General features: G+C 42.9%; 2 protein-coding genes across 2 annotated transcripts; both read left to right on the forward strand.

The window, feature by feature from the left end:
* The first annotated feature begins 8,830 nt into the window (after nt 1-8,830).
* LOC136992634 (sentrin-specific protease 2-like) lies at nt 8,831-15,059 on the forward strand. Its single transcript, XM_067302116.1, has 6 exons — nt 8,831-9,305; nt 11,009-11,142; nt 12,175-12,250; nt 12,805-12,883; nt 13,805-13,949; nt 14,786-15,059. The coding sequence occupies exons 1-6, from the start codon at nt 9,149-9,151 to the stop codon at nt 14,891-14,893; spliced, it is 699 nt and encodes a 232-aa protein (XP_067158217.1). The 5' UTR covers nt 8,831-9,148; the 3' UTR covers nt 14,894-15,059.
* Nucleotides 14,830-27,018, forward strand: LOC136992633 (sentrin-specific protease 2-like). The gene is made up of 11 exons (XM_067302115.1): nt 14,830-14,889; nt 16,994-17,091; nt 18,305-18,362; nt 20,093-20,156; nt 20,856-21,005; nt 22,390-22,521; nt 22,897-23,100; nt 23,211-23,290; nt 24,868-24,952; nt 25,721-25,816; nt 26,370-27,018. The coding sequence occupies exons 2-11, from the start codon at nt 17,022-17,024 to the stop codon at nt 26,430-26,432; spliced, it is 1,002 nt and encodes a 333-aa protein (XP_067158216.1). The 5' UTR covers nt 14,830-14,889; nt 16,994-17,021; the 3' UTR covers nt 26,433-27,018.
* Nucleotides 27,019-27,347: the final 329 nt, after the last annotated feature.

Genomic DNA, 27,347 nt, shown 5'->3' on the forward strand with positions numbered 1-27,347 from the left:
TCCCCTCTGTCATGTGTTTAAAATTCCAGCCCTGACCCTGTCTTACCTCCTCCAACATAGACTTGGCTGTGTCTCAGTCCGTCAAGGAACTATCACTATCTGCAAGTCGCTGTGGGAACATTCAGCTCTTATGGTGCTGCTCCTTGCCTGAGGAACTGTTCCACATCTTCTGGAAAAGCTGTTAAGCTGGCTTGTCTGCATTGTGGGCCACCAGCTGGTTCAGTGTGTGCTTTCAAACTAGTCAGCTTAATCCATCACAAAATCAGGTTCTCCAAAGAGAACCATCACAAAGGCAATCTGTCATATTTTGTCCTTAGGGTTTTCCCACCCATTGACACTGAAGATGCCTCAGCGCTGGGCTGCTTGCCCGAGGGCGCTGCAGACTCTGTCAATCCCCCAGCTGTCACCTTACTCTATTTACTACCGACGCTATCCCTTTAGTTGGACTAACATAGGCAGAGATCCTTTTTTTTTTCTTCGTTTTTCTCTCCTCTAAAACCAATTCCTTGACAACTTTTTGGAACTGCTCTTTGTACCTGCGTGCACGGAACTAAAGGAGGAGATTTTACAGCACGGGGGCTGCAGTGCCCCCTGCAGCATTCACAGCGTTAATATATTTTAGAATTAATATATCAACTAACGCCGATTTTTATTTTTTTAAAGATTTTTTTAATATTTTTTTTAATTTCAAAGGGGGGGTGGTTGGGATCTTGAGGGAGGGGGGCGTTTGTTTTTAGAAAAAAAAGCAGGCTTTTCTAGACTTTTAAGGAAAGAAGCTGGTCCATTGGTTCTCTGATGCACAGTACACCAGAGATTTAGGATTGCCAGCAGAAAAAAAAGATTGAGTGAGCGTTTAAAAGTGGCAATTTCTTAAGGGCTTTGAGAAGAGCAACACCCTCAGTGCGCTGTGGGGATTGCCTGTATAAGCCAACAGAAGGGATACCGTCTCTTTTAAGAGGAATCTCTCTCTCTCTCTCTTTCCCTCTTTTTCCCATGCCCTTTCCTCTTAGCTTCACAGAGTCCAAACTGGGTTTTGCATCTGCTCCGTTCCCCCGCTCTGTCTGTCTGTCTGTCTGTCTCTCTCCCTCCCCACCAGACAAAGCAGTGCTCTCACTACCGCCCTGCAGAAAGCAAACGACAGACCCGCTCAGCCACAACTTCTCCTTTGGTTATCACCAGCCCGACCCCATGGTACTTAGCCAGCATTTTTTTGCAAAAAAAACAGCAAACACACACAAACCAACCTGAAAAAAAAAAACGGTGTCCTTGTCCCCCCCCCAAACCAGGTAACCCGGGAGGGCCCCTGCCTTGCCTGGCCGAGGGGCTGCCCCTAGGGACTTGGCATTTCGGGAAGGATCCCTTTTTAAATGTTGGGGAGAGAGAAGGGGGAAAGGGGAGGGAGTAACACATTTACAAGAGGTTGCTGGCCCAGGGCTTGAAAAACTAGCAAAAATTTTTTAAAAGAAAGAAGAAAAACCCACACACATACACACACAAAAACTACCTCAGGTTTTCGTACCTCAGCACCTTGCGCTTGTGTTTCCCTTTTAGAGATTTTGTATGCCTTGTAAAACTGATAGTTGCAGCATTTTTTTATTTTTTTAATAAAAACGAGTTGGAAAACTATCTAGACCAAGTCAGCTGCGAGGCGGGAGAAGGAAACCATCCCACGTGTCCAAGAGCTCTTCTGTAGTCTCCTTCTGCTAGCTGAGAGCCAGTGGCCATTCCTTCGGAGAAAGCTTGAGAAATGTTTAAAAAAAGAAAAAAAAAATTCACATACGTAAAAGGTAAAAAAGAAAAAGAACAACAAAAACAACGAAAACCAACTGCGGACCGGAGCAGACCACCTGAGCCCTGCTGTGGCACGTGCCGGTCGAGGTTTCTGTGCTGAAGGCCAAACGCGTCCTGGGTTACGTGACCATACCAACGTTGTAACGACAGACTGCAATGCCAGTTTTTTTCTCTACTGCAAACAGTGTTCTGTGAAAAACCACCACCACCGAAAAAAAAAAAAAGAAAAAAAAAAAGAAATATATCCAGCTAACAAGAGCCTGAGCTTGCTATCCGTTGCTTTCTTTCAAGTTCCTTGCGTGGGTACAAGCTGAGCCCAGCGCAGGGTGGGGGTAGTTCCCAGCATGGGCTGCCGTGACGGTACCAGGTGGTTTCACACGGCCGCCCAGCTCACCCTGCCTCTGTTGCAGGCACGGTGCTGGGACCTGTTCTGCTTGGGCCGCAAGGGCGATGGGGACTGGGAGGCGGGGGGCTGTTTTTTTTGCCTTTTCTTGAGGAGCAAACCCAGTGGCAACACTCCACCACCACCGCGACTCAGCGGGTGAGCCAGCCGCAGAAGCAAGGTGGTGGGGAGGCCCAGTGGTGGGACATGTCCTCCACAAAGGCCTGCCTCTGTCACCGTGCACGGGCAACATGAGCAGGGGCAGGCCCCAGGCAGGAGCCTGCTGGCCTGGCAGCTTGGCTCTGGGTCCCCTCCAGGCCACCTTACAGCCCCTTTCCACCAAGGTCTGCTGGGAAGGGTGCTTAAGCCACCATCTCCGGCAAGCAGGAGGCAGAAGCTTTGTTTCTGGTCTCAAGAGCCCGATGAAGTGGTGCTGGGCCCAAACCTTCCCCGTCCCACCATAGGACTGCTTCAAACATGCCAAAACTAGCATTGGAGAGCTGCCCAAAATGGGCTTTCGGGCTCTTCTTTGGAGGAGGGTGGTGGTGGGAGGTGTTTACAGGCATTGCCAGAAACAACTTTGCACACCCACCGAGAGATGTCACCACCATTAAGCTGCCTCGCGTTGCACTGAACTAGCCAACGTGGCCAGCAAAGCCAAAACGATAGCATGGCACTGCTGCATTTATTAATGGGGATCACTAATTATGATTATGTAGCTGTAAGCCCCAAGTGTCCCTACGGGATCCCATAGCTGCTTCTCTAGCTAACCAAAAGCTTGGTCTTAATAGCAGCAGAGAGGAGCCCACCTCCAGGGACTGGTGTTGTTAAAAGGGCCAACTCCAACCAGAGAAAGGGGCAAAAATGGGGCCTGAACTTCTCTTGTGTGAAACTGTTAGTGCAAAGGCAGCAGGGGCCCCCAGCCACCTGCTGAGAAGGGAGCATTTCTCCATCTTTCCCTCATTCACCACTGGCAGATCTGCATCTGGGCATCAAGTTGAGTACCAAAGAGAATTAAAATGAGCCCGTGAAAATTCTGGTTCAGCTGACTTGTCCAGCAGCAAGGTCTGTAACAACACACAGACCCAAGCCTCTTCCCTACCCTGCATCTGTCTCCAGGGACCATGCTCCCACCCAAGGTGTGGCCTCTGGGGAAGGCAGTCCTTAGTACCATGGCTGTATCGTCTCAAAACAGCAAAGCAGAACAGGTCACTTGTCACTCCTTATTGTTTTGTCAAAACATACTGAACAAATTTTTTTCCCAGACTGTAGCCTGGGGAATGATACACAGGAGATCAGAAAAAGAACATCAGTCTCCAAGTTTGAATCCTCTTCTGTCCCCGCCTTTCCGAGTCCCAGACAGTCTACACTCAGCAATGATTTCACTCCTGTCCTGAGTGACTCAGCTCTGGGGAGACCTGTGCTCACCAGTGCTTTAAAGATTTCTGTTTGGCCCACATTTGCTGTGTCTGAGCCCTTCACATACTTCCTGTGAGTAAGGACCCAGTCACACAGCAGATGGCAGCAGCAGAAACGTGCAAACCAGGATGAAAAGCAGATCTCCATCCCCATGGAGGCAGCCAGGGAATACAGTATTACTCATTCTGCATCACAGGCCTTACGTGTACTTTCAAGCAACACAAAGGAAAGTGGAAGCTGATCAGCTCCAAGAGCCCATTGACCAGCTAGAATTAGAAGGGAGGCCCAGATCCAACATGCAGCTGTTTGCACATAGGGTCTTTGGGCCAGAAAGCCCAAAAGATTTGGGAGACTATTTCTCTCCACAGGATGTTCTTGGGTAACTCAAAGCATCTTACGTGGATGTAGGGAACCAAGCAACAGCTGAAAAGCTGGAACCTGTGAGATGACCTTGCATACAGAGGAGAGACTTAAAGGTACATATGTAATTTCCTCATGGTATCTCACAAAATGAGGCTTTCAACAGCCAAAGCCACACAGAATCACAGAACAGTTGAGGTGAGAAGGGACCTTTAGAGATCAGCTGGTCCAACGCCCCTGCTCAAGCACAGTCACCTAGAGCAGGTTGCCCAGCACTCTGTCCAGATGGCTTCTGACTATCTCCAAGGATGGAAACTCCACAACCTCTCTGGGCAACCTGGTACTCTGGGCACACAGGTGCCTTTTAACCAAGCTGCAGGCACCAAAGCTGTTATCTCCTAACAAGGTTTATACTCTAGTTTAGGAGTCTGCGTGTTTAGCTGTCTGTGTCCAGGCGAGCTTTTCAAGGGAGTTTCATTCTGCTCCTTTCACCTAATGCCTGAGCGTCCTATGTTTAGGGGGAAGTACAAGGAGGACTTGGAAAGCATTCTCTTGTTTCACAAACTCTTATGCCACTAGCACAGTGGGGCTCTTTGGTTGGTTTTGTTTTGAAAAGAAAAATGCTACTTTGATAGATGAGAAAACTGCAGGGTCAAGCTCAGAAATGACAATACCCCACTACAAGGCAAGAACTGAAGCAAACAGGAAAGGCTACTTAAAGCACAGCATTGAACTACTGGGCCCTAAAGTCAATAAAGAGCTGAAACCTTCCTCAAGTCCTTAGGGAATCCAGGGAAAATGAAGAAATAATCTCATCTCTCCCTTTCCCCGGCCACCATCCATCCGTCCGTCCTCTGCAGGGCCCCAGCCACAGGCAGACTTTCGTGCCTCAGGACGGTCTTTGGTTTGCTCCCCTGATCGGCTGTTGTGTCAGGCGTGGGCAGGGTTACATTCATCGGGTGTTGCGGGCTGGCCCGGCGGGAGCCTCACTTGCTGTGCTGCGAGGCCGGGGCTCCCTGAGCGTGTTTCTGCTCCTGCTGCTTCACCTGCTGTACGATCTCCCTGATCTTGCGCTGCGCGGTCTGCAGACAAAGCGAGAGCTGGGCATCAGGGCGGCAGAAGAAGGAAGAGCCTGGCGAGCGGCATCGCGAGCTCGCCCGGCACGGCGGTGGCCGCCACGGCCGCCTGGCCCCGCTGCCCGCCCCGGCCACAACCGAATATCCCTCGGCTCCTTGGCCGCTGAGCTCTTTTAGTTAAAAATGGGACAGGACGATGATTTGGCATCGCTGTAGCTGGCGTGAAATGCTAAAGAAGGAGCAGCCATGCTCCTAGGTGACTGCGGCCCAGGTTGCCTGCTCGTGCCTGGCTGGGGAGCAGGGCCGAGTTACTGGCGACCACAGATGGACACGTGCTCTTCCAGGACAACTGCCAGATGGGAAGGGGGGGGGTAAAAGCCAAAGCAATGCACATTTCCACATTGCTGCCGCACAGAGCGCGCCCATGTTGCACTCGGCGAAGGCTCCCGCGCTTACGGCCTGCGTGTGTGGCTGCATGTTTGCATTGCGATGTAAAAACAAGGTGAATCCTGAAATAGGTGCTCTCTTCCTGACTTACTCTGGTGGGAACAGGCTCGGCGTGCCTCTGTGAAGGGTAGGCAACCTCATTTACAAGCATTTCATTGCAATTCATGTATTTAGCCTGTCCTTTTCACAGCCACAGATTCCAAGAGTGAATTTCTTTTTTCGGGTGATACTGTCCTATCTGAACAGTTACTCGCATGTGAAGGCAGGTGAGCAGGGTGCGGGTTCTGCACTAAGGTGGGATTCGTCTCCTCTAACATCGTATGCCTATGGTATAGGTGTCTCCGTGGGAGCGCAGTCTGCTGGGCTCCCTTGCCAGCACTGGAATTTCGGATACAATCCCTAGGAACAGGCATGGGCTTGGTGGAGAGATGATTTACACCCTGGGTGCCACAATGTGGGGTGTTTAAGATGATTTGTAGGTGTATATTTTTAGTTAGATTAATGCTACCTTTACGCTTAGTGCCAGTACACCTGGGGAGAGCTGCTGAAATACCTCTAACGCCTCCAGGAAGCGAGGGACCCATCAAAAACAGAGATGCTCATGTACAAACAAGGATGCTCGCACAGAGCTATGTTTGGTGCCTGCTGGCAAGACTGACAGGTTTCCTTTAGGGATTCAACTAGCTAGGAATATGAAGAAAGACATTTCAAAACCTTACCTGACTGGCAAAAAAATGCCCAATGATTTTAACGATGACCTCCTCATTCTCATCTGGGGTTTGGTCTCGTGGCACAACGACTTCTGCACTAGTTAAATTCTGCAGTTCATTCACCTGAACCAAAAGGAAGATTCCTCATTTTTGTGCAGCTGTTCTTGGAAGGGCTAAAATCCCATTTTCTGTGCCTTTCCATCCTTGACCCTAGTTGTGCTGCAGCACCAGGCATCCCCCCTCCCTCCTCAGCTCCCGCCACTGGCTGCTGAGGGTCTGACTCTGCCCCACCTCAGGGACCATCGAACATTGGCTAGTTCAGTGCAACATGAGGCAGCTTAATGGTGGTAACATCTCTCGGTGGGTGTGCAAAGTTGTTTCCGGCAATGCCTGTAAACACCTCCCACCACCACCCTCCTCCAAAGAAGAGCCCGAAAGCCTATTTTGGGCAGTTCTCCAATGCCAGTTTGAGGCAGTCCTATGGTGGGACGGGGAAGGCTTGGGCCCAACACCGCTTTGTTGGGCCCTTGAGACCAGAAACAAAGCTTCTGCCTCCTGCTTGGTTTGGATGCTGGATGTTTCCACTGAGTCCATTAGCGAATTCACCCCCTTGTTCACCTTCTGTCATTGTAGTGGGGATATGAACACAAGAAAAGGGGTGGAGATTTGGAGCGTGTGTGTTTAGATGGAGCAAAAGGGGTAGAGGGGACAGTGTATATGTATCCAGGGATTTATTGGATGAGGGAAAGGCATGGCAGGGGATATAAATATGGGGATCATAGTATGGTTTGTATATGTATACAGAGTGGAAGGAAAGGCGATGGTGTCACAGGTGTCAACCGTTGGTGTTGCCAAGTGACCTGGAACCTTTGCCTAACATTCTGAGCTGCTAGTGGCTGATAGCTGAGGCATCTCTGTGTCTGCCAGCTCTGTCTCCCTGAAAGGAGCGAGTGTACTGACTGCGTGCTACGGTTTGCTGAGCACAGTCGCCTTCTCCATGAGGAACCGTTGCTCCAGGAGGTTCTTGAGGCTATGCTTAATATTATATAATAATAATATCATATTAATATTATATTATATTAATAATATTATATATTATTTCAGAGTGAATGTGAAAAGTGAAGGTGTTCTGAGCTTGAAAGAACCAGTTGCTGCATAAATAGCTGTTCACAGCTACTGTGCAGTAAACGAAGAGCAAAATCCAAAACCGAAGAATTCACCTTTGTAGACTTTCATTTCATAGTTTGACCAGGAGCCTCTGTTCGCTAACTGATCATTGGAAACGATGATGTTAAGCAGGTGGGATGAAATGCAAATGAAACTGTGTTAGGTGGCTTCAGAAGCTGTCCTGCTGCCGAAAATAAGTTTTCAAACGTTGCTAACTGAGAGCACATTAGCTACTATTGTAGAGCACCACTGAAGTGCAATATTCAATTTTCTTTCATTAACCCATGAAAATTTGAATTTACTTACAGCTTTAAACTATAAACCTTAACAAACTGTTCTCTGTGCTGTTGCGGGGCAGGGAAGGGGGGTTTGAAAAGAAGAGGGCCTGAGCTTACATGCATATATGCAGCGTTATTGCACTTTTCTAATACCTTATTTTTTTTCCTGTGGCTGCTGAGGGGGAAAGTAAAATGATGGCTGCAAATGGGTGCTGTCTCCTCTAGAACAAGGAGAAGGACGTGAACATATCCTTGCATGGAGAGCAGTTTCAAATGACTCGTGTTTTCTGGTCTATTTTTTCAGCTTGTTTCAAATATTACTCGACACCAGTGTCCTTATTACTGTCTCCCAGGCCCTTGGTAAAACCTAAATTGTAATGACAGGGCATAACCTCCTCCCAGGAGGTGTGCACGCATTCATATTGGAGTCACAGGTAGCTAAGCATAGATTCGTTTTTTTTTTTTTTTTTCCCTAGCTTCTGTCTTTTGCCTATCTGTGTTCCCTAGGAGGCCATGCCTACTTTAGAAAAATCAAGGACTTCCTCATTTATTTCTTAATTACTGAGAAATAATTCATCTTGCCCTGTGATCAAGCTAATTCTAAACACCCAAGTGTTTGATAAAGTAAAAAAGGACAAAACAATGCTCTCACAGATGTTTAGTGCTCTGCTAAAACTGGAGAAAGATGCAGTTCTATTCAAGAACAGTTATTGCTAGCACAGGCAGGTATTTAAACTGTACCTACCTCAGAATGTAGCATTGAGAAGGATGAATTATACTTTAGCTCTGCTGCAAGACTAATGCTGGAAAGTTTTCATTGAAGACCAGCTCAGAATGAAACTTAGCTCTTGCTAAAAAATTGAGCAGGAGGACACAGATGTATTTTATCCTCTTCGGTTTTATCTTCTGAAATATCAGACTTGCATTTAACACCTCCCCCCCAGTATTTTCTGCCTACCTTTATTAGCCTATCAATAGCAAATGTCATCTGTGTTATATGAAAGGTGCAGTTAAGGATATCAGCTATGTTTGAAGAACTTTTTGTGCACCCGATACAAAAGGAAGATAGTCCATTAGTGGTGGTACCAGCTTGTGTTTGGGAGCGTAACAGTTTAAAAGGAAACATTTTGTTGTCCTCAGACTTTTCTTTTTTTGCAGCTCACTTAATGTAGTGATATATATGTTTACATATGACCTTAGATGGCTTGGTAATCTTTAGTATGCCCCTTTTCTAAGGATAAACTTTACATCTTAAGCTCAGTAGTATTTTTGTTCCTAGTAACAAAAATAAAACATTGGATGATGATGTAAGGAGACGTTAATGGAACACGTGAGAAAGAGGCTGAAGATGCTCTAGTGGGAGAAGTAGCTGCCTGTGAGTGGTCTGTTGCCTGAGAGAGATGTGTGGTATATTGATGAGAGATGCTGCAGCAGTGGCAGTAACTGCAGTTGAAGAGACCTTCATGTGTTTCTGTCTGACATGATCCCAGAGGTGGTTGGAGGGGACAACTTTGGGACATGAAAGCTAATTTTGAACGTTTGGGCCCTGTGAAGGGAACTCAGTCTCTTAGAAGCTTGTCTGTGGTTGCAAAACACTGTTCTGCATGTTCTTTCCTCAGCGTTCAGTCACCTGTGGAAGATCCTGACCAGACTCCAGCCAAAAAGCGAAAATCAGGTATTACACATTATAGAAGTAATTAATATGTCTTTTTCTTAGGTTTCATGCATCTTGGAAAACTCTGGCTTTTGTACTTAATCACTGTTATTGAAATCGACTTTCCAAGCCGTTCCTTTCTCCTTGTGATCATCTCTGTAGCAGGGGCCTGAGGGTGCGTCATGGGGCCTAGCCCTAAATGTGGTGTTATCTGTGTTGACTGAGTACGGCAGGGTACAATACTTCCACAGCCGTTAGGAGATATCCCAGATCAGTAGAGCGTTGTGGACTGCATTTGGTGGTTTCTGGCTATGCATGCGTGCGTACGTTTGAGCAGCAGAGAGCATTTTTAGAGCAAAGTTGTGTGCTCCCTATCTGTATTCATGATGCTATACCTCTGTTAGTTCAAAATACCTCTATCTTTTGTATTTTGAGAAACCATTTTGAATCTGGGATATTAAGGAAAGTTCTTTTAAACTGATGGCAGGCAGAGAAAAATGATGTTTCTGATTGTAGCCAGCTAGTGAGTTTTAGAAAAAACTTCTGAACTGAAAACAGAAGACACTAGTCTGAGTTCAGTCTGAGTCTGAAAAGTTTGGCATGTGAATTTGGAAAAGGTAGGAGAGCTGCGTAAAGGGTGGAGATGCAGCAGGGGTTAGGCGTAGGAGAAAACAGCAGCGGCCGAGAGTGATGGAGTGGTATTGCTGCTCTCCTCAGTGAGACTTTGTGATACCCCCTCTGCAAAGTGATTACAGTGTTCAGGAGGAAAACTGTGCAGCCGCCTGCAGCCATGTTAGTACCTCTAGATACCAGCCACATTGGTCACGATTTGAGATGGAATATTCCCCTTGACAGTGTTTACTGAAAGAGAGGGAGAAAGCGATGCTCTTTAGGCTTTGGGACTTTTACTAGCACAAGTTCCAAGAGGAGAGTTTCTCAGTTACTGCTTGTCAAAGGATGCTGCCTCTCATTTAATGGTAGAGACTGCTGAACTGTAAATGCACTTTTCAGACTTCAGAGCGTAAAACAGTTGAGAATATGTCAAACTGATGTCTCGCTCCTCCTTTTAGCAGCATGACCAACCCTCAGTAGGAACAATTTGCGAGTCTTAGTAAGTAGGCCGAATCTGCTTCTAGGAACCTGGTACCACCTATGCCCTCGTCTACTTCGATGTCATTCTCTTAACTTCAAACAAATGCTGTTGTGTAATATCATTTAATCTCTAACACAGTCCTTCATTAGACAATCTTGGCTTGCTAACGTTTGGAAATACTGTCTGAGGGGTTGCATGTTTCTGCTTTTTGAATGCTGAAAAGAAAAGGCTTGGGTAGCTTTGGTTTCTAGACCTTAGTGAACGGCTTTTCTCAATTAGTCAAGAGCAACACGTAGCAAACTGTAGGAGCACAGGCGTGTATGGAGGGGGTGAAGAATAGAAATTGTACCATGTGCTGCTTTTCTAGAAACACTGAATGTTCCCAAAAGCAGGGTGTCCTTAAAAATCTGGCTGCAGGCTCCTAGGTTAGTCTTTGAGCCCCGGTTCTGAAGACCTGCTAGGTGAGCTGGCTGGTCCAAAACTCACCACCAGCTGCTGTTGACAGTAAGGTGTGTAACTTAATCCTACCTGGAGCACTAGAACGCATTTTAAGGAGGTGGATTTCTATTTATATTAAAGCTGTAATCCCCTTTTTAATCACGTTCTTGTATGGCCTTTCTTGGTTTTCTAGATTATGCCGTCCGTAAGCCTAAAGAGAGAGTTGAAAAAGTTCCTGCTGTGGTGAAGTTTCCAGCCAAGGCAGCAGATAAACACCGGAAGGCTTCGGTCAGCAATGCAGCTCCAAGCGCAGAGTCTGCAGAAGAGGTTAGCAAGGTTTTTGAAAATAGGTAGTTATGATATTGAGTGAATGCATGCAAGATGAGCTGCTTTCCCTAGTGCATCTTGAAGTTGGACGTGTTCTAAGGCTGCACAGCGCTAGGTTCTTCTTTTCCATTTATAACAGGCAGCTCTTGTGTGCTGGGTTTGCATCATTCAAGTTTCAATACTCTACTCTAGCACTTGTAATTCAGGAGCTAAACGTTTGCTGTCTTCCAGATGCTTTACAGTAGTTCAAGTTTATAGCCTTAGTGTGTTTGCAGGCATTGCGTGGTTTTTTTTCAAGCTCGTAGTTAAAGAGTCAAGATATATTACCTTGCAAAGAAAAACTGCATGCTTTCCTCTGGAAAACCTCTTTCTGATAGGTGCATTATCTACCAGTCCATGAGTAGATTCCTGTAGGACTTTGGTTCTGTGAAAGTGGTTCTTGAACTGCTTGATTTTATAGTTTGGTTTCAAAGGTGCATTGTTATTTATTGCCCCACTAGGATAAGAAGAATAAGAAACTGTCACATTCTAACGATTGGCTCTTGAGGGAGTCTCTAACTGTTTTATTTGTACAAAATTTATTTTTCAAGGACTAATCTATCATACTTCAGAATGTTTAGGCACTGACAGTGATATAACTTAGTGATAGGCTCACATTGTTTTAATGTACTTGAGATTTGTTCAATTTTTCTCTGAAGAATGACATGCAGTTTTAACACACTAAACTTTCATGATCCAGAAGTTTTCAGTTAGAACAAAATACTGCATAGAACTGGATATAAAACGGTTTTAAGTGAAAATCCCTTCTGTAATGTGTACAAAATCACTGCATACATGAGATACTATATTAAAAAATTGAAGTGTACTTGTCAGAGGACCTGTAGAGATCTGCATTCTGCTGTGATCTGAATCAGTAAATTATAGTCTCTGAATCATAATACACCTGACCTTAAATTTCAGGAGGATTATGTGTTTGCTTGGATTTGCGTTCATGCTATACTCACACAGTTACCTTTTCTGTTTTTACTCAAGACTCAGTCCACTGCTTCTGACAATTTGTCTAATAGACCAGCAGGTTGTGCACAAGATTTAGAAATGCTACAAGTTGGTAAGGCTGACATCAAGTTATTTACTTGCTCCTTTTTTACCCTACCTTGTGTATCGTGTGACACCACCCTGAGGTTTATGTACTGGTTTTGCGGTACTAACATTGGTAGATGCAATAGCAGGTAAAATCTAGGAGTGCTTTAGCACGAAGTCTGTTTTCTTTCCTGCATCTTTGCATTGCTTCTGATTTTTGGGCCAGACATTTGTCTTGTCATCTCAGTATTAAGTGCAAGAGCTGTGTCGGATGCTGTCCTGCAGTTCTGATATGTCTGCTGCTGGCTTGCCTGAAGTAAATTGCATTAATTTCAGATCGTAGATTCTGATAATCCTTTTTTATTTCAAGTTGAGGCTGACAGTAGTTTGTGTCCACAAATTTCTTTAGCTGCCAGCGTGAAAACCTGAAATTACTGTAAACATAGTAACCTAGTGCAAATAGTATTATGATGTAACAGAGAAAATGAAAAGAACTCATTTTTGGTGAAGCTCTTCGTTGTAAATTCATAAAACTTTAGTTTCCTTTTGTATTTACTGGTGGCTCGTGCTCTTCTTTTATAGACAAAATGCCTTGTGGAAGCAATACTCGCTTGAATAAAGCAGCATTGTCCCTTTCTCATAAGACAATCCCTTGCTTGAGGTAAAAATCCTTTGGTTTTCTTTGACTTCTCTGAAAAGTTTGTTGTCTTTCACTTTTGTTCTCGAACTTTCTGTGTGTTGCATGACATTTATATCTGTCCACCTACCTTTTTCCACGGTATTCTGGAACTCCTTCAAGCTGCAATGCTACAAGGAGGTCTCCAGCTACTTTATTTCCAACAAAGTTTAAACTTTTTGTTTAAATCCAGATTAATGGTCTGTGGTAGGTGAAAGTGTGGAACTTGAAAAGAAGAGGTTGGGACCAGGGAAACTTGTCAGAAGCTTCTAAATAGTCTGACAGGAAAAAATAAGTTGCTGCTAAGTGCATGATGTTGAGCATAAAATAGTTCGTGATTTAATAAGAGGGCTGATCTTGACTTTGCATTTGTTTCTGCTTATTGTTTGGGTGACGCTGAAGCATTGCTTGTATGCTTACCTCAGAGTTAGAAATAGTTGGAAGAGGGAAGGAATGGGTCAGGATGTGATTTCACACATTCACTGTTTGCCTCCCGGTCTCAAAATTAGATTGGTAGTCTTGTGTGTGTCCCAGCTTGGGATTACCATGACGAGAAAAGCAGCAGCTATGCTTCAGCGTGCTGGCTTTTAGAACACCTGAAGTTCTGATGACATGAATAACACACCTGCATGGATCTTTGATCTTCTGTAATGACTCAGGGCATGGACTGCTGTGGAAATGACCCTGAGAGTAGCAGTTTGCTTGGAGAATTTTTCCTGTGCAGAACTTCTCATGCTTTCCCACTGAGTATTTGATGATAGCAAGTCTTACCTGAAAGTCACAAACATCTCATGTCTGTCTCCATCATAATCAATGTGCATGCTTTACAAAGTGGTCGTTGGTGCAACTTGAATTGGGAGATGCTTACTTGAATGTTATTATTTCTTTTGCCATTGGTATTTTTAGCGCAAGCAGGAATGGCAAACACCGGATCAAACCAACTCTAGAAGACGCCTTAACGCTGAGGCCACCCATTAGGGAGCACACTATGCTAGAATCCACAACATCAGAATCTGGCAAAACGGGGAGGCCTTTTTGTACGGCTGAAGAGGTAAGCTTGATGAGAAAGGTGTCTTTTGAAATCGAGTAACTTAATAGTTGCAACAGAACTGTATCTTCGCTGAAGTGAATTTTGTAACATTCAGTGCAATGGATATAGCGAATGAAATTGAAGGGACGCTTCTGAAAGTCAGTGTATAATGTTTTATTTGCCGTTGTGTGCATCAGATCTTGAAATAGAGCAGTCCTTGGGTTGCCAAAAGACTGAATTTTAACCCGTTCTTGTGGAAGTGATGTGCTGGGGGAGGAACCCTAGGCAGTTTCACTTAGCAGTTAAACTGTACTGCCTTGTCCCTGAGTATATTTTTGTTGCAGGGTTGACTAGAATTCTTGTTTCAGTATTTTGTCCTTAACCTAACTCAAGTGCTGTCTTTACGTAGCAACCTTAAATGGATGGTGCAGGTAAAAATGGCACAATTGCTGATGGTACTTAGTTGAAGGACTGAGAAGCCCTGCCCTGTCCTTTCCTCCCAGTATCTGAAGCAACTGTTGGAAAATATTTGATAAACCTAGCTTATATTGAAGAAGTATTGGAGGAACTGTGGAATATGGTTAAGATATCACCTTGGGGACTCACAGCAACGTGGTAGTTGTGTGTATTGACAGGAGTGCGTGCTAACCAGAATTATTATGCAAGAAGTGCAGACCACACCTAAAGAGGAATGAGGGTGTGGGAATTCCTGCTAAAATAAAACTGGAGACCGCCAGGATTCTGGGAACACCTGTGCAGTCTGTACCAATTTTCTATTACAAGTATTGTGTTGCTTCATATGCAGTGGTTATAATGTGTGTTTTTGTTTTGTTTTGTTTTTTCCCCCCTTCTGCTAGGATGTCCAGAGAGGTGAAAAGGAGAAATGCAAAGGACTCTTGAAACTAGTAAAGGAAAAGTATCCTAGAAGCTGCCCAATTCCTCAATCTACAAACTTCTGCAAGTAATTATAGAAAAAAGAACGCTAACTTTTTAGTAGCAACTTTGTAGCTGCTATAAATGGGAAGGGGGAGGGAATTCATCTTTTGCAGTCTCAGGATTCTGGATAGTGTCCCAGAGCAGGTGTTGGGGCAAACTGTTTTGTAATATGCCACAGTGTTGCTTAAGGTTAGAAGTATTTTATGGCCTTTAAAACAAAACAATAAAAAAAAAAAAACCTTCCCTCCCGGCCCCCAAGCTGAAGCATGAATATTCTAAGAAGGTATATTCTAAAGGTGAAGATTTGTTAGTTGGTATGAGTGTATTTCTGGTTCTGATACTCCTTTATTGTATCTGCATTAAGACAGTATCTAGTTTAGGTAAGCGTTCCTAGTAGCGTACGTTCTTTTTAATGGTGCTACAGTCAGTGCCCTGGATTTTTATACTAGAAGTTATCTTCCTCTCATTTGGAATTGTTGAGTTTTTTCTTGGTCAGGAGTCCTGTTTTATTTGAGAATGTGAAGCTTAACTTAAACCCAGGGAATGCCAGATTTCTGTCCCTGCGTCCCCCCTACCCTGCAAATCCTTCTCACGCACTTGAGTAGGAAGGTCTCTTTTTGCAGTACACAAAATGCCATCGCTGTCCTGCATGTAGAATCCCAGGGCTTGAAGCAGCCAAAAAAGGAATCTTGTGGGTACTTTTGATTCTTATATACCAGTTATAAGTATATTGGTATCTTTATAGCTGTGTCAGTGTCAGGACGCTAAATTAACTATGCCAGTGTGTGTAAAAATAAATAAATAAATAAATAATAGTAATAATAAAAACACCTCTCTTGGTGGAATAGTTATATTTCAAAGCTGTGCAGAAGGGGGACTAGTTGTTGTAAAATGCTGATGCCAAGATAGTGCTAAATTCCAGCATGCCTTTCTACATAGTAAGATGGTAGAAAATGCCGTCCCTTCTTGTAGTTTCTCTTAAATGCTCCAAGACCTGGATTGTTCCCATAAGCTCAGAAAAAGCCCAAATCTCCATTTGGTGGTTCACAGCTAGAAAACATGTAAACGCGTGACTTCAGATCAAAACAGCACAGCACATTTAAACATTCTGGTGATTGAAAATGATGTGGAAAACAGTGTTTCAAATCATTCTTGGTGCACCTGCATTAGCATTTTAGGGCGGATCAAGACCCGGTTTCTGGCATCTGATATCTCAATCATCGACTTCTGTGCTTTGGTTCATATCGCAGAGCATTCTTGGAGCATGTGAAATAGGTTTCTTTCAGATGAAGCTAAACCAGAAGGGGTTCTTATTGAGTGCATCTAATGCACTCCAACTGTGAGTAGGCATTTAGTCCCTGAAGTCCTCGTAGAGCTAGGCTCAAGTAAAACATCCCTGAAATGTGTATATTGTGGACATTGTGTTCTCAATGTCAACTGTTTCCCTTGCAGATCCATTCCTTTTGAGCCGTACTGCTTTCTAAAGCAGACGTAGCCATAGCAGATAGTTCCTGTCATTGTCAGTTGCAGTTAAAAGGTTCCAGGGGAGGCCACTGAATGGGATCAGAAGTCGTGCGTGATCTTCATACATGTAGACTGAAGAGAAGTATTTAAAATTTCATCAAGGACTGTTGTAATGAATGCTGTCTTGTCCCATAAAATAAAATGGCCTCTTCAGGGCAACTCAGATGTTTGTAGGATGTGTAAAGTATACTTTCTTTAAAAAAAAAAAAAAAAAAAAAGGCTGGTGAAGAAGTAAAGGAAGCAAATTTCATGACTTGTCTCTTTTAAAATTCTGAAAAGATAGATAGAAAATTTGACTCCTGTATCTTCAGCGTGTGTGATTTGAAAGTAACCAGGCTTTTGACTGTAAACTGCCTGTTAACAGAATGCCTTTTGCATTTTGTGATGAAACCAGTGTGGGAGATGCACGTTTCTGTTAATGGACTGAACAACCTAATTTTATTTTACAAGCTTCTATTTCTTTAACTTATAGTCTCCAACTCTGTAGTGTAGACAATCATGTAGAAATAAACTGTATCCTTTTTAGTGTATTGGTATGCACCGATAGCAAACACCGTATGTATAGAAATTCTTATTTTTCTCTTGTGTTTCTTGCTGCATCAAAGTGCTCAAGCCTCCTCGAAGGAACCAGTGATGTCTGCAAGTCGTCTGGAAGAACAAAGGCGTGGAGAAGACATCTACCAGTGTATGACACTAAAAACCAGTGAGTATCCCTGTGATTCATATCTGTTCCATTTCGTAGGTAGACTTAATCAAGCAGGGCATTTCCTTAAGTCTTGAAGGTAGTCTATACTAAAAAGATTTGTTGGTACTACTGTATTGTCAAGCTGTGTCCCTTTATAAGGAACTCTAGGTGGGTTAGAGCATTTATGCTGGTATAGCTTATGTCAGTTCTTAAAACGAAACAAGCTCTTTCTGGAAGGAAAGAAAAAAATACACACACACACACACACACACACTTACTAGCTGAAGTGGCTTTGTAAGTCTTTTGTTGGAGTGAGAAGGTTTGTTAAAATTGCGCCTGAGAGCCAATACCGTGTTAATGATGGTGTAGACATAACTCTACACTTGCACAGTAGTAAACTTTTTAGTATCCGGCTGTTTGCGGTAGTAGAGTATAATAAATTAATTGTGCACCCTTAGGTGCCTTTTATTTAGCTTAGAGATGGGATTATATGTTACTCTTTAATCCCTTTTTAATGCTGTAGTTGACCATTCTCCTGGTAGCAGAGCTTCCAGACCAAACACGCTAATTACATCTTTTCTGGATGGGCACAATACCATTGTTTATATAAAGTTAGTTTCTTTTACATATCTTCTCTAGCATACTGAAGATATATAACTACTTACGGTGACCTTAGTTGTCTCCTGCAGAGTGGGCTGGTTAGACTGGTTTGCTGATAAACTATTTTCTTTTGTACCCAGCACTGTTATAATGTCATGTGTTCATGTATACACATTTAATACTGTCCCAATCAGGGTTTTTTTCCTATTATTTGTTACTTAATAGTTCATCAGTTCTTTGTACATATCTGTGACTTTATTACACAATTGTATGGGTTTGGAAATTATCTCTGAGTTGGTACTAAAATTTGGGGAAAGCTTGCTTTGTGGTGCAAAGTGACAGTCTACGCTTCTGAGCTGGGGGCTGTGTGCAGTTATTGTAAAAATCACTAAATTTTTTTCAAGTATGCAGTCTAGGCTTTAAAACTTAGTACATTTCCTGCTTCAGTTCTCATAAACTTGCACATGACATTCAAGAGGTGTGTTTGCCAGAGTTCAAACTTTCTAACCATCCGGTCATTATTAGAAGTTTTTTGTGTTATCACCCATAAACTGAGAACCATGTATGTCTCCTTGCAATTAAAAATAGCCTTTTTGTTTCTCTGCTAATGCTTTCCCATCTTTCTGTGCAGGTATCAAATGTGCTGATGCTTGTGGCCCACAGTGGTTGCAGAAAAATGATATGATCAGGTACATTAAGCATGGCTTTTAATCATGGTTCTTGCTTCTCTTGGCTCTGTGTGTGTGTGTGTTTCTGCCTCGAGTAGTGTCCAGAAGGAAAAAAATTGTATTTCCTGTCTCAGGGTTGTGGAACAGGAGGAGCTACCTTGTGAGTCTGGAATTGTTCACAAGCCAGTTGCATCGCAAGTGCAGCTCCCATGCTAAGCCCATCTGTTTGACCAACAGGGCCTGTGCTGGTGTGGAGTTTGCTGATTATGCCAAGTCCTTTGCTAGGGGAAGAGAGTCAGCAGAGGATGGAAGTGGTGGCATTGCCAAGCTGTCCTTGCATTTGCAGGGAATGTAGCCATCTTCATCCCTTGCAGGTGTCTTTCTGCCTAACCATTACCAAGTCGACTTTTCCCTTCTTTCACTTTGAAGCTAGTATCCTAAGCATCAGGATGAGGAACCTTGTAAAGCCTAGTGGGACTGAGGCAGTTTCTGTAACTTACAGGATGCTTTGGGTTTGAATATGAGACTGAAAAGGAAGCGTGCAGTTGGGTTGTCTGTTTGAGAGAGACTTTGAGTGAACTCCTTTGCATTAGTCATCTGAGCAGGAGGCAGTATGAGTTCAGTTGGCTTTGTGTTGTTGCAGGAAAACTGGTTTTGGCTGCAGTAAGTACAGTCACTGGGAGAGATTTTCTATGGCAGTCTGATCTACACATCTTTTTGCAGTGACCGTTCCTTAAACAAAAAGGGGAGAAAGTGGAGGTGGGAACAGAGAGACTTAGCTGTGGCAGTCCTGCTTTTTCTGGCTGATTCTGGCCCTATTATTCTCCCTGCTTTAAAAGCTAGCGCTACATTCAGCTGTGCAGCACTGTTCCTGTGCTCAAACTGTCAGCAGTTCCTCTAAACTCAAGGGAGAGAAGGAAACAAAATAACTGAGAATATGATGGGTTCAAGTAAAAGGAACATTTTCTTGCCTTTTTTGCAGATTTAGCTACTAACTGAAGTCATTCGGCAAGGCTTGCGATATCTACTCTTACCATGCTGGATTGAATGCCTTTAAAGCACAATGAGTGTGGGATACCATGAGAGTCTGTTGTAGGCCTTCCCCCTGGAAAGGGGGAATCTTCGAGGACAATGCAAATGCTTGTTTTTGGAGGAAAAGGGACCTGTAAACGGACAACTTTAATGTCTGTGTATTTGCTTGCTCTTCAGAGTCCGCGTTGTTTTAATGATAATCCTTTCCAAATGGGGATAGTCACTCTCTTGACTAGCCTATAAAAGGCAAGTAAACATCTTCTAGCTGTCCATTTTTAACTGAATGTGCTGGTCTTAGTTTCAGTAAGCTAACTATACTTGGATGCAAGTACAGTTGCAAATACTTATGTTATACCTTGCAGTATAACGCCTGGCTTGCAGTATTTCTCACCAGTATATCCCAAAGCACGTTATAGAGGTGGTGTTGGTTGCTTCCTTGTTTTCCAAATAATGAAACTGATAGAGAAACAAAAGGAATCTTGCATATACTGATGGGAAAAAAGTTGGAAAGGCTCCCAGCTCTTTCTTCTATCCTACTTTTGCTGCTCCAAAAGAATGGTGCTGGAAGTTGAGATAATGTCTTCTCTTGTTCATGTGTGCCACTGAGGTTATAGTCAGATTCAGCTCTGCAAAAAGCATTTCTTAACCAGAAGATGGGTTCTGCAGAATTAAATGCGACAACACTGGAAACAACTCCTTTCTTTCTTTCCTTCTCTCAGGTACTACACAGCGGCAGAAAATTCTCATGAACAGGGAAGACCAGTGAAACAGGCCAGTGCAGGGGTAAGCTTGTGTTATTTAGTAGTTCATTATTTATAAAATATGACTGAGTGTTTTCGATCATGAATTTCTGCACTCTATCCTTACATATGTTGCTAGGTAAGTTATGTACTTATTCCAGTGTTTTTTTCCCCAGGGAAGGGGGGAGGATTATTCAGTGAATAGTGCTTTCACAAAAAATTAATGGCAGCAGGAAACTTATTTCTGAACTATTATGAGCGCACTGCACTATACTGTTTTTGTTTTTTCCTCTTTTCTTTTGGGTAAAACTTCAAAGCCTGTAGTGCACAAGCTTAGCTGACCTGCAGTACTAGTCTACATCATCTTTAGCCTCCTCTTGTTTTGAGAGATAGGAGGTACATCTCTGACTTTCATCTCTGATCAGGATTGAAATCGGAAATAAAAGTTTATCCATGGAAATAAGAAAGATTAATCTCAGTCTCAACTTGATACTTACATAGGGAGGCTTTCTGAGCTTCTTAATGTTAGTTCAAATCAAACCAACCTTCTGGCTGTCTTGACTCTATTAAATTTTGGATGTAGTTTCAATGTAGTATCAGTAAAACTAACTTTGGAGTTTGCTGTTTGGAAGCATGTAAAAAATATCCTTCCATTTTTATACATGAGCAAGACATTCTGCATTATTCCCAAGCCAAGCAAATCTGTATTTGTTTGCTAGCTTGATGTCCTTTTGTCTAACAGAGACAGCGTGGGGCTGAAATCTCAGAAGAAGTGTCGTTTAGATTACGTCTGGCTCCTGTTTTGTCCAGAAAGTCATCTGCCCTTGATGTGGAAGAGAAGAAATTCCCAAGCTCAGAAAAAAGAGTAGAAGGTCTTTCTCCACTCACAGAGGTACCATAGTTCTGTTTGCTCAAAGCAGAAAGCTTTGAAACAGCCATGAGTGACTCTATCTGTTACCGGTGGTTCTTAAGGCTTTTTGAAGTCTTAAGGGCTTGTATTTAACCTGTTACTAAGTTTCTGTAGCCGTGACTTCATAATGCCAGGGTCAGCAATAAAGCTGGTTTTAAAGGCTTAGTATGGTCCGCAACTCCTTAAGTTGTGCTAACATAAGGGTTTGTGGGACTTCTGTGAGCAGGCCAGCAACAGGTCCAGGTTTAAAAACAGTCTACCAAGGACCATATTTAACACACATTTGTTTGCTTGACTAGTCCATGCTGTTTTACTGTCTTTGCCTCTTAACCTGTCCTGCCGTGCAAATAGGTCCTGAAGAGTAAGCTTTGCTGATCCACAATGTTGCATTACTTATGGGGAACCTGAGCATCTTGCACATGTCCTCAGGACCTCAGTCACACGTGCACTGGCCATGGTTGCACTGTGTATAACAGGGATCATAGGAGTTAACTTACTAACTATATCCAACAGGGCTTGGAAGTTCTAGTTCCCTTCCTCGTATGAACTTAGGCTGCTTTTATTCTTTGGAGTTACAGTCCTGCTGATCTAACTGAGCTCTTCCTTTTTGGCCCGTTGACAACTGACATGCAAGGGACTAGCAAATCAAAGTTTTACCAAAGTCTGCAAAGTAATGCTTCAATACAAGGGGAAAAAAAGGTGTTTTTCTCATTTTGCTATCTCAGATTCAGTCAAGGAGATGCTATTGCAGATCGGAGTATTTTATACTAACAGGCCCAGTGATTTATTTGCATTCCCTACGCAAACTTAGATGCAGGCATCCATGTTGCAACCAGTCAGATGCACAACGCAGACTTCTAATTGCATGACTCTGGTGTAGTTACCTTGGTTTCCCTTTTTGCTGTCGCTTCCATTCCCTTTGAAGCTCACCACCTTCAGGTTTTTTCAGGCTCCTGTCTTACCTGCTTTGGTGTGGAGAATGCCTGTTGTGGTTGGCATAAGCATCAGTGTTGCAAGGGCTCCAGCTTTATGTGAGAGAAGAGGTGTTTGCTGTATTTCTGCTCGTTCTTCAGCTGCTTTATTGTGCTTGCTGCTCTGCATGTTTTATATCAGCTTCCGTTGTGAAAGCAAATTGAAACAACCTGAGCTTCAAAGCTAGGACTCTGAAACAACTGCCATTCATAACTCAGTAAAAAGCTGACAAAGCCACTAATCCTCTGATCTGAAACACTGTTGCTGTTTCCAAGCTCCAGGGTTATTCTGTCACCTGAACCTAACTTGACAGGCTTTAACAGGCTTGAATTTGAATGCTGTCTACAGGTTAGCATGCTCAGAACCTTTCTGAGCCATTTGCCATTTGTTTCAGGCCATGGAGAGAGAGGTCACTGCTGCATTTAACGAAGGTGAGCCCAATGAGACCATGAGCAGTGCCTTCAAACTAAAGGTCACCCGTGAGGACATCCACACACTAAGGAACCTTCACTGGCTAAATGATGAGGTAAAACTTGTTGCAACACAGAGGTTTTCTAGTTCAGTATATATTTTAAAATACACCTTGAGTGTCTATAAGTTTTCTTTTCATTCTGCACATCCCAGAAGTATCTGTAGGGTTGCGATTTTTAGGCCTTTAAGAACCCCATATTACTGGAAGCACCTTTATTTCTTCTACTGCATAGCTCTTAGAATTTAATCAAATTTTGTCTAGGTTAGTTGGAGTGGGTGAGAGGTGTTTATATCAAGCTGCAAAAGTAACCTAAGTGCAAATGTCTCAGCTGCATACTTAATGGTGGGCAGCAGATAAGCGCTGCTGTATTTTTTCATTTGGTGAGCCAGTGTCCTGTTTTTCATGTAAAGTTTGCTCTTTATTATACAGATCATTAATTTCTACATGAATCTTCTGGTGGAAAGAAATAAGAAAGAAAGATATCCAGCGCTTTATGCTTTTAGTACTTTCTTCTATCCCAAGCTAATTTCTGGGGGCTACAAAGCAGTAAAAAGATGGACCAGAGGTGTGGATCTGTTCAAACAGGACCTCATCTTAGTGCCCATTCACTTAAGAGTGCACTGGGCACTAGCGGTGAGTCAAATTGGCTTTTCTTTAGAACTGGATGAGGAGAAAAAACAAGCAAGAAATGTCACTTAGCACAAGTTTGTGCTGTGTCTAACTTAATCATGTTCTAATAACAGGTTATAGATGTCAGAAGGAAGAGCATCAAATACTTCGACTCGGTGGGACAAAAGGGTGACAAGATTTGTGAAACTTTGATGTAAGTAGCTGCTTGGTCACTGCTTTGGTTTTGAACCATGAGAAATGTTTTGTTTGTTTGTTTTCTTAGATTTCTCCCTTTAACACGTGACTAGATGTTCTTGCTTTTCTCATAGATACAAACCAGAAATCTTTCTGATTCACTTGCTACAAGTTGTATATGAATTGTAACATCAGTTACTTATCTAGTCTTGCCCTTCTCTCCAGGCTCTCAGATGTCTGGATTCTGCCAACTTCACAATATATTCTCAGCCAAAGCTTCACTGCCAAAGGTATAATAGGCCTGTGGCACAAATAAACTAACTTTGTTAGCAGTCAGTGAAGGTGGGCTGTTGACTAGGGGGAAGAATTTCAGGGAAATGTTTCAAAATACAGCCTGACTGGCAGAGGAAATGTGATGTATGTGATGTCTATGGAAGGCATTGCATTCTTGCAAGAGTGTTTCAGTTCTTTCATGCACCCCACTCTTTAAGACCTTTCAAATTACTATAGCTCAGTAATGTTAGCATCCTATGGCATAACCACTCCTTTTTATGATGAGCTATGCAACTCTTTATTGCTTAGCTCTTCCTTTCTCTTCTTGCCTTGAGACAATTTTTTTTTTTCCTCACGCTTCTTATGTTCATCCTTTTTACTGTAGTGAGCTTGTAACGTCCTTCTCCTCAGTTCTTCTGTGCCTCCACGCTTCTGGTTTGATGTTTTAAACAAAACCACCCTCTGGCTTACTCCAGCAGACTACCCTCGTGCTGTTACTGTGTGTCATTCAGACTTCTGAGATTCCAGTTCAAGATAGATGTCTTGTAGGAAACATTTCTAGATGTATCGGCTGGCATAACATGAATCTCAAACATTGTGGACACAGTTTTTTGTATGTATAGGTTTGTATGTACAGATTTTTTACCATTATAACTGTGTGTAAGCCAGCATCCCTAGATGTGTCTGCCACCAATGCAGAAGTAGTAAAAACCCTTAGTCCAACAACTTTATAGACCAAGCACATAAGAGTAGCCCCACTGGATCAACCCAAATGTTGTTTTAGCCCAGTACCGTCTTGGACGGCAGTTAACAGCAGATGCCTGGGAAAGCGTTTAAGAATAGGGCTGCATAATGATTTTTTCCTCAGCGTATTCTTCCAGCAACCTGTGGCCTGGAAACATCCTCAGCCAGAGGTGCTAGCATAATAGCCTTTGTACTTGTTCTTCCAGAAGGGCACGAGGTATGTGGGATGAAGGCACGCCATGGAAAGGCATACTGGAAGGGCTTGGTTTTTCTCTTGCCTTTCTGATAACGTTTTATTTGCTTTGCTTGATCTCTGCTGAGCAATAAGCTTATGCTTTTATGGAAGTCTCTGTTGGAATCATTGGATCTCGTTCCTGACCGACAGCCGTTAGCTCACAGCCTGTCACCGTGTATGTAAAGTTAAGATTTGGGGTTTCCTCCAAATGCCTTGCTTCAGCTGCAGTGAATATCCTCTGACATTTTACTATCCAGCCGTTCAGTATCCTTTGATGCTTCTGCAGCTCTTTTTTGTTGGCCTAAATATGGAGGTGAAGAGTGGTTTTGTTTTGTTTCAAACAGCCGATACCTGCAAGAAGAAAGCAAGGAAAAAAGAAATCTGGAGCTGTCTCTTTCAGAGTGGATTCTTCGCAGTATGGAGTCACATGTATGTGAGCACTATTTGGATTTGAAATGTGAACTGTAACTCCTCATCATGAAGGTCCTAACATATACTAATAAGTCTAAGCCTTTAGAGAATGCCCATAACCCTCTCTTGTTCTTAATGTACCGCCTCGGACTGCAAGTGGATCAGGAAACCATGCTGGAATGGAATCTTAAGCAGTATCTCTCCTTGCTGGCTGAAAACTTTTTATTTTATTTTTTTAGTTAGTCATAGATTTAAAAAAAACCACAGAGAACATCCCCTGCCCCATGAGGTGAATCTGGCTTTTGCCCTAGTTTCACAAGTCATATTTTGTTGGAGAATGTAAGCTCCTAAAATCAGTTTTGCATTTGGGCCTTTAATTCTTACGTGGAGTGCAAATCCTGGCATGTAACATAGCAAAGGGTTGATGTTTCTCAACAAATCTAACAGTGACAGGTAGTAGCTAAAGACTCAATTTAAAGAACAAAGGCTTAGTTGCACTGAGCACTGTGCAAACCTCAAGACACCTTGCAGGAATGAAGGCTGCTATCCGCTGTTGGCCTGCCAAAAACTTGGATTTTAACATCTAAGCAAAGGAAGCAGAGGGAAGTGATGTTGTGTGGCTAATTGAGTATATTCCTTGTGTGTGCTAGGAGCGATCAATGGATAATAAAAGCAGGTTCGCAAGTGTCTGGTTAGTGTATTATCTGTATTGAGTACTGTATGCTACTTCCAAATTGCCTTTCTTTGAAGACAGAGGAAAATTCTCCCTTTTTTTGTGTTCATTAGGAAATTCCCCAACAACTTAATGGAAGCGACTGTGGGGTTTTTATGTGCAAATATGCAGATTACATCTCCAGAGACAAACCGATCACTTTCACACAGGTGAGTGAAGCTCATAAAGCAAATTTTAGATTTCTCACACAAGTAAAAGAACTGGTGGGGAAGTTGCATAGCTGTTAACTGTGAAGTCTCAGAGGCTTCATTTTTGGTATGTAATACGAGGGCTGGAAGAGGGTAGAGTTGTATTCTGTCTTTATTTCTACTATCTGCTTCCTAGCAGAACCTGTGAAATTCCTCTTGGGCAAGGTACTGCAGATAATAGCTTTGTAACATACCTGGCCTTTGTATGTTTTGGAGAAATGTGTTCAACCCTTTGACCAGCTAAAACAGTAGTTGTTTTCAAATGCAGTGAGCTTTTATGAAAGGACTTGTAAGCTGTTAGCGAAGCAAATCTGGTTTTGTTGGGTTGTCATGTCTTGCAAACATTTAGTAGGGGGGTGGGGCAAACCAGTGCTGCATCTGAAGTGGCAGGTGTTGACTGTTCTTAAAATGAACTTTGTCGCATTAAGGAATTAACAGCTGGATGCTTATACGTATTTCTGCCTCTTTCAACTGTGACTTCATATTTAATGTTTTTGGGTTTTTTTCTTTTCAGAATAACATGCCTTACTTCCGCAGGAAGATGGTGTGGGAAATAATCCATCAGCAGCTGCTGTGAGACATGCACTATTAGAGTAACACTGTGATCACCGTGTGGTGACTAACTCTCGTTTTAATTATTTTTCTAATGCCTTATTTCAAAAGGCACACAAATTTTCCTCTTTAGGCTATAAAGTAGTGGTTAATTTTTTTTTCCAAATTTTGGAGACGGCAACTCTCTTTGAAATCAGCTAGTGCACCATAAGTGCAAGACAAAGACTGCTGTGTCCTTGCCCAAGGAATGGTTAAGAACGGATGCTATGTGAACCTCTGCTCCTACCTTGCAGCACACGTGGGCCAGATTACGGACAAATGGGACTTTTATCTCTGGTGGTAATGATTCTATTACCAAAGCTAATCTCCATAAGGACAACGTGCTTAGCTACTGTTTCCTCAAGGAGAGTTTTCTTCTGTTTCTGGAATATCCACGATCTACTTGATTCCTAAAACTGGATTTGTGATGACCATAAGAAGAAAGCATTTACAATCTTTGATTTGTAACAAATCCATAGTGAAGCCCCCATAGTTGGGGTTTGTTTTATTTTTTTGTGCGTCTCCAAGGAAATATCTAATGTGAAAAGAGAAGTATTTATTTCTTTTGTTTATTAAAATAAATATTTAACTTATATAAAAGAGCCTTATTGGAATGAAACTCTACCTGGTAAAGAAGTGGAGGGATTTTCTTAATTGAAAAAAGTTTGACATAGCAAACTGGTTTCTAGCTCATTTATAATCTACAATGAAGAAGGCTAGCCAGGATGAATATCAGAGCACAAAAGCCTCTAATCATCTGTCACAAAATCCTAACGGGGCTATCAGGATGTCATTCAGCAATGAGATGAGCAAGTGTAGTGCAGGTAATATCTAAGTGTAGGTCTGAAGAACAAATGTCTCTTTGGGATAACTCAGTAGGCTTCTCGGTAAGATAAACTAG

The sequence above is a fragment of the Apteryx mantelli genome, chromosome 9, assembly GCF_036417845.1.
Source record: "Apteryx mantelli isolate bAptMan1 chromosome 9, bAptMan1.hap1, whole genome shotgun sequence".
Lineage (NCBI taxonomy): Eukaryota > Metazoa > Chordata > Aves > Apterygiformes > Apterygidae > Apteryx > Apteryx mantelli.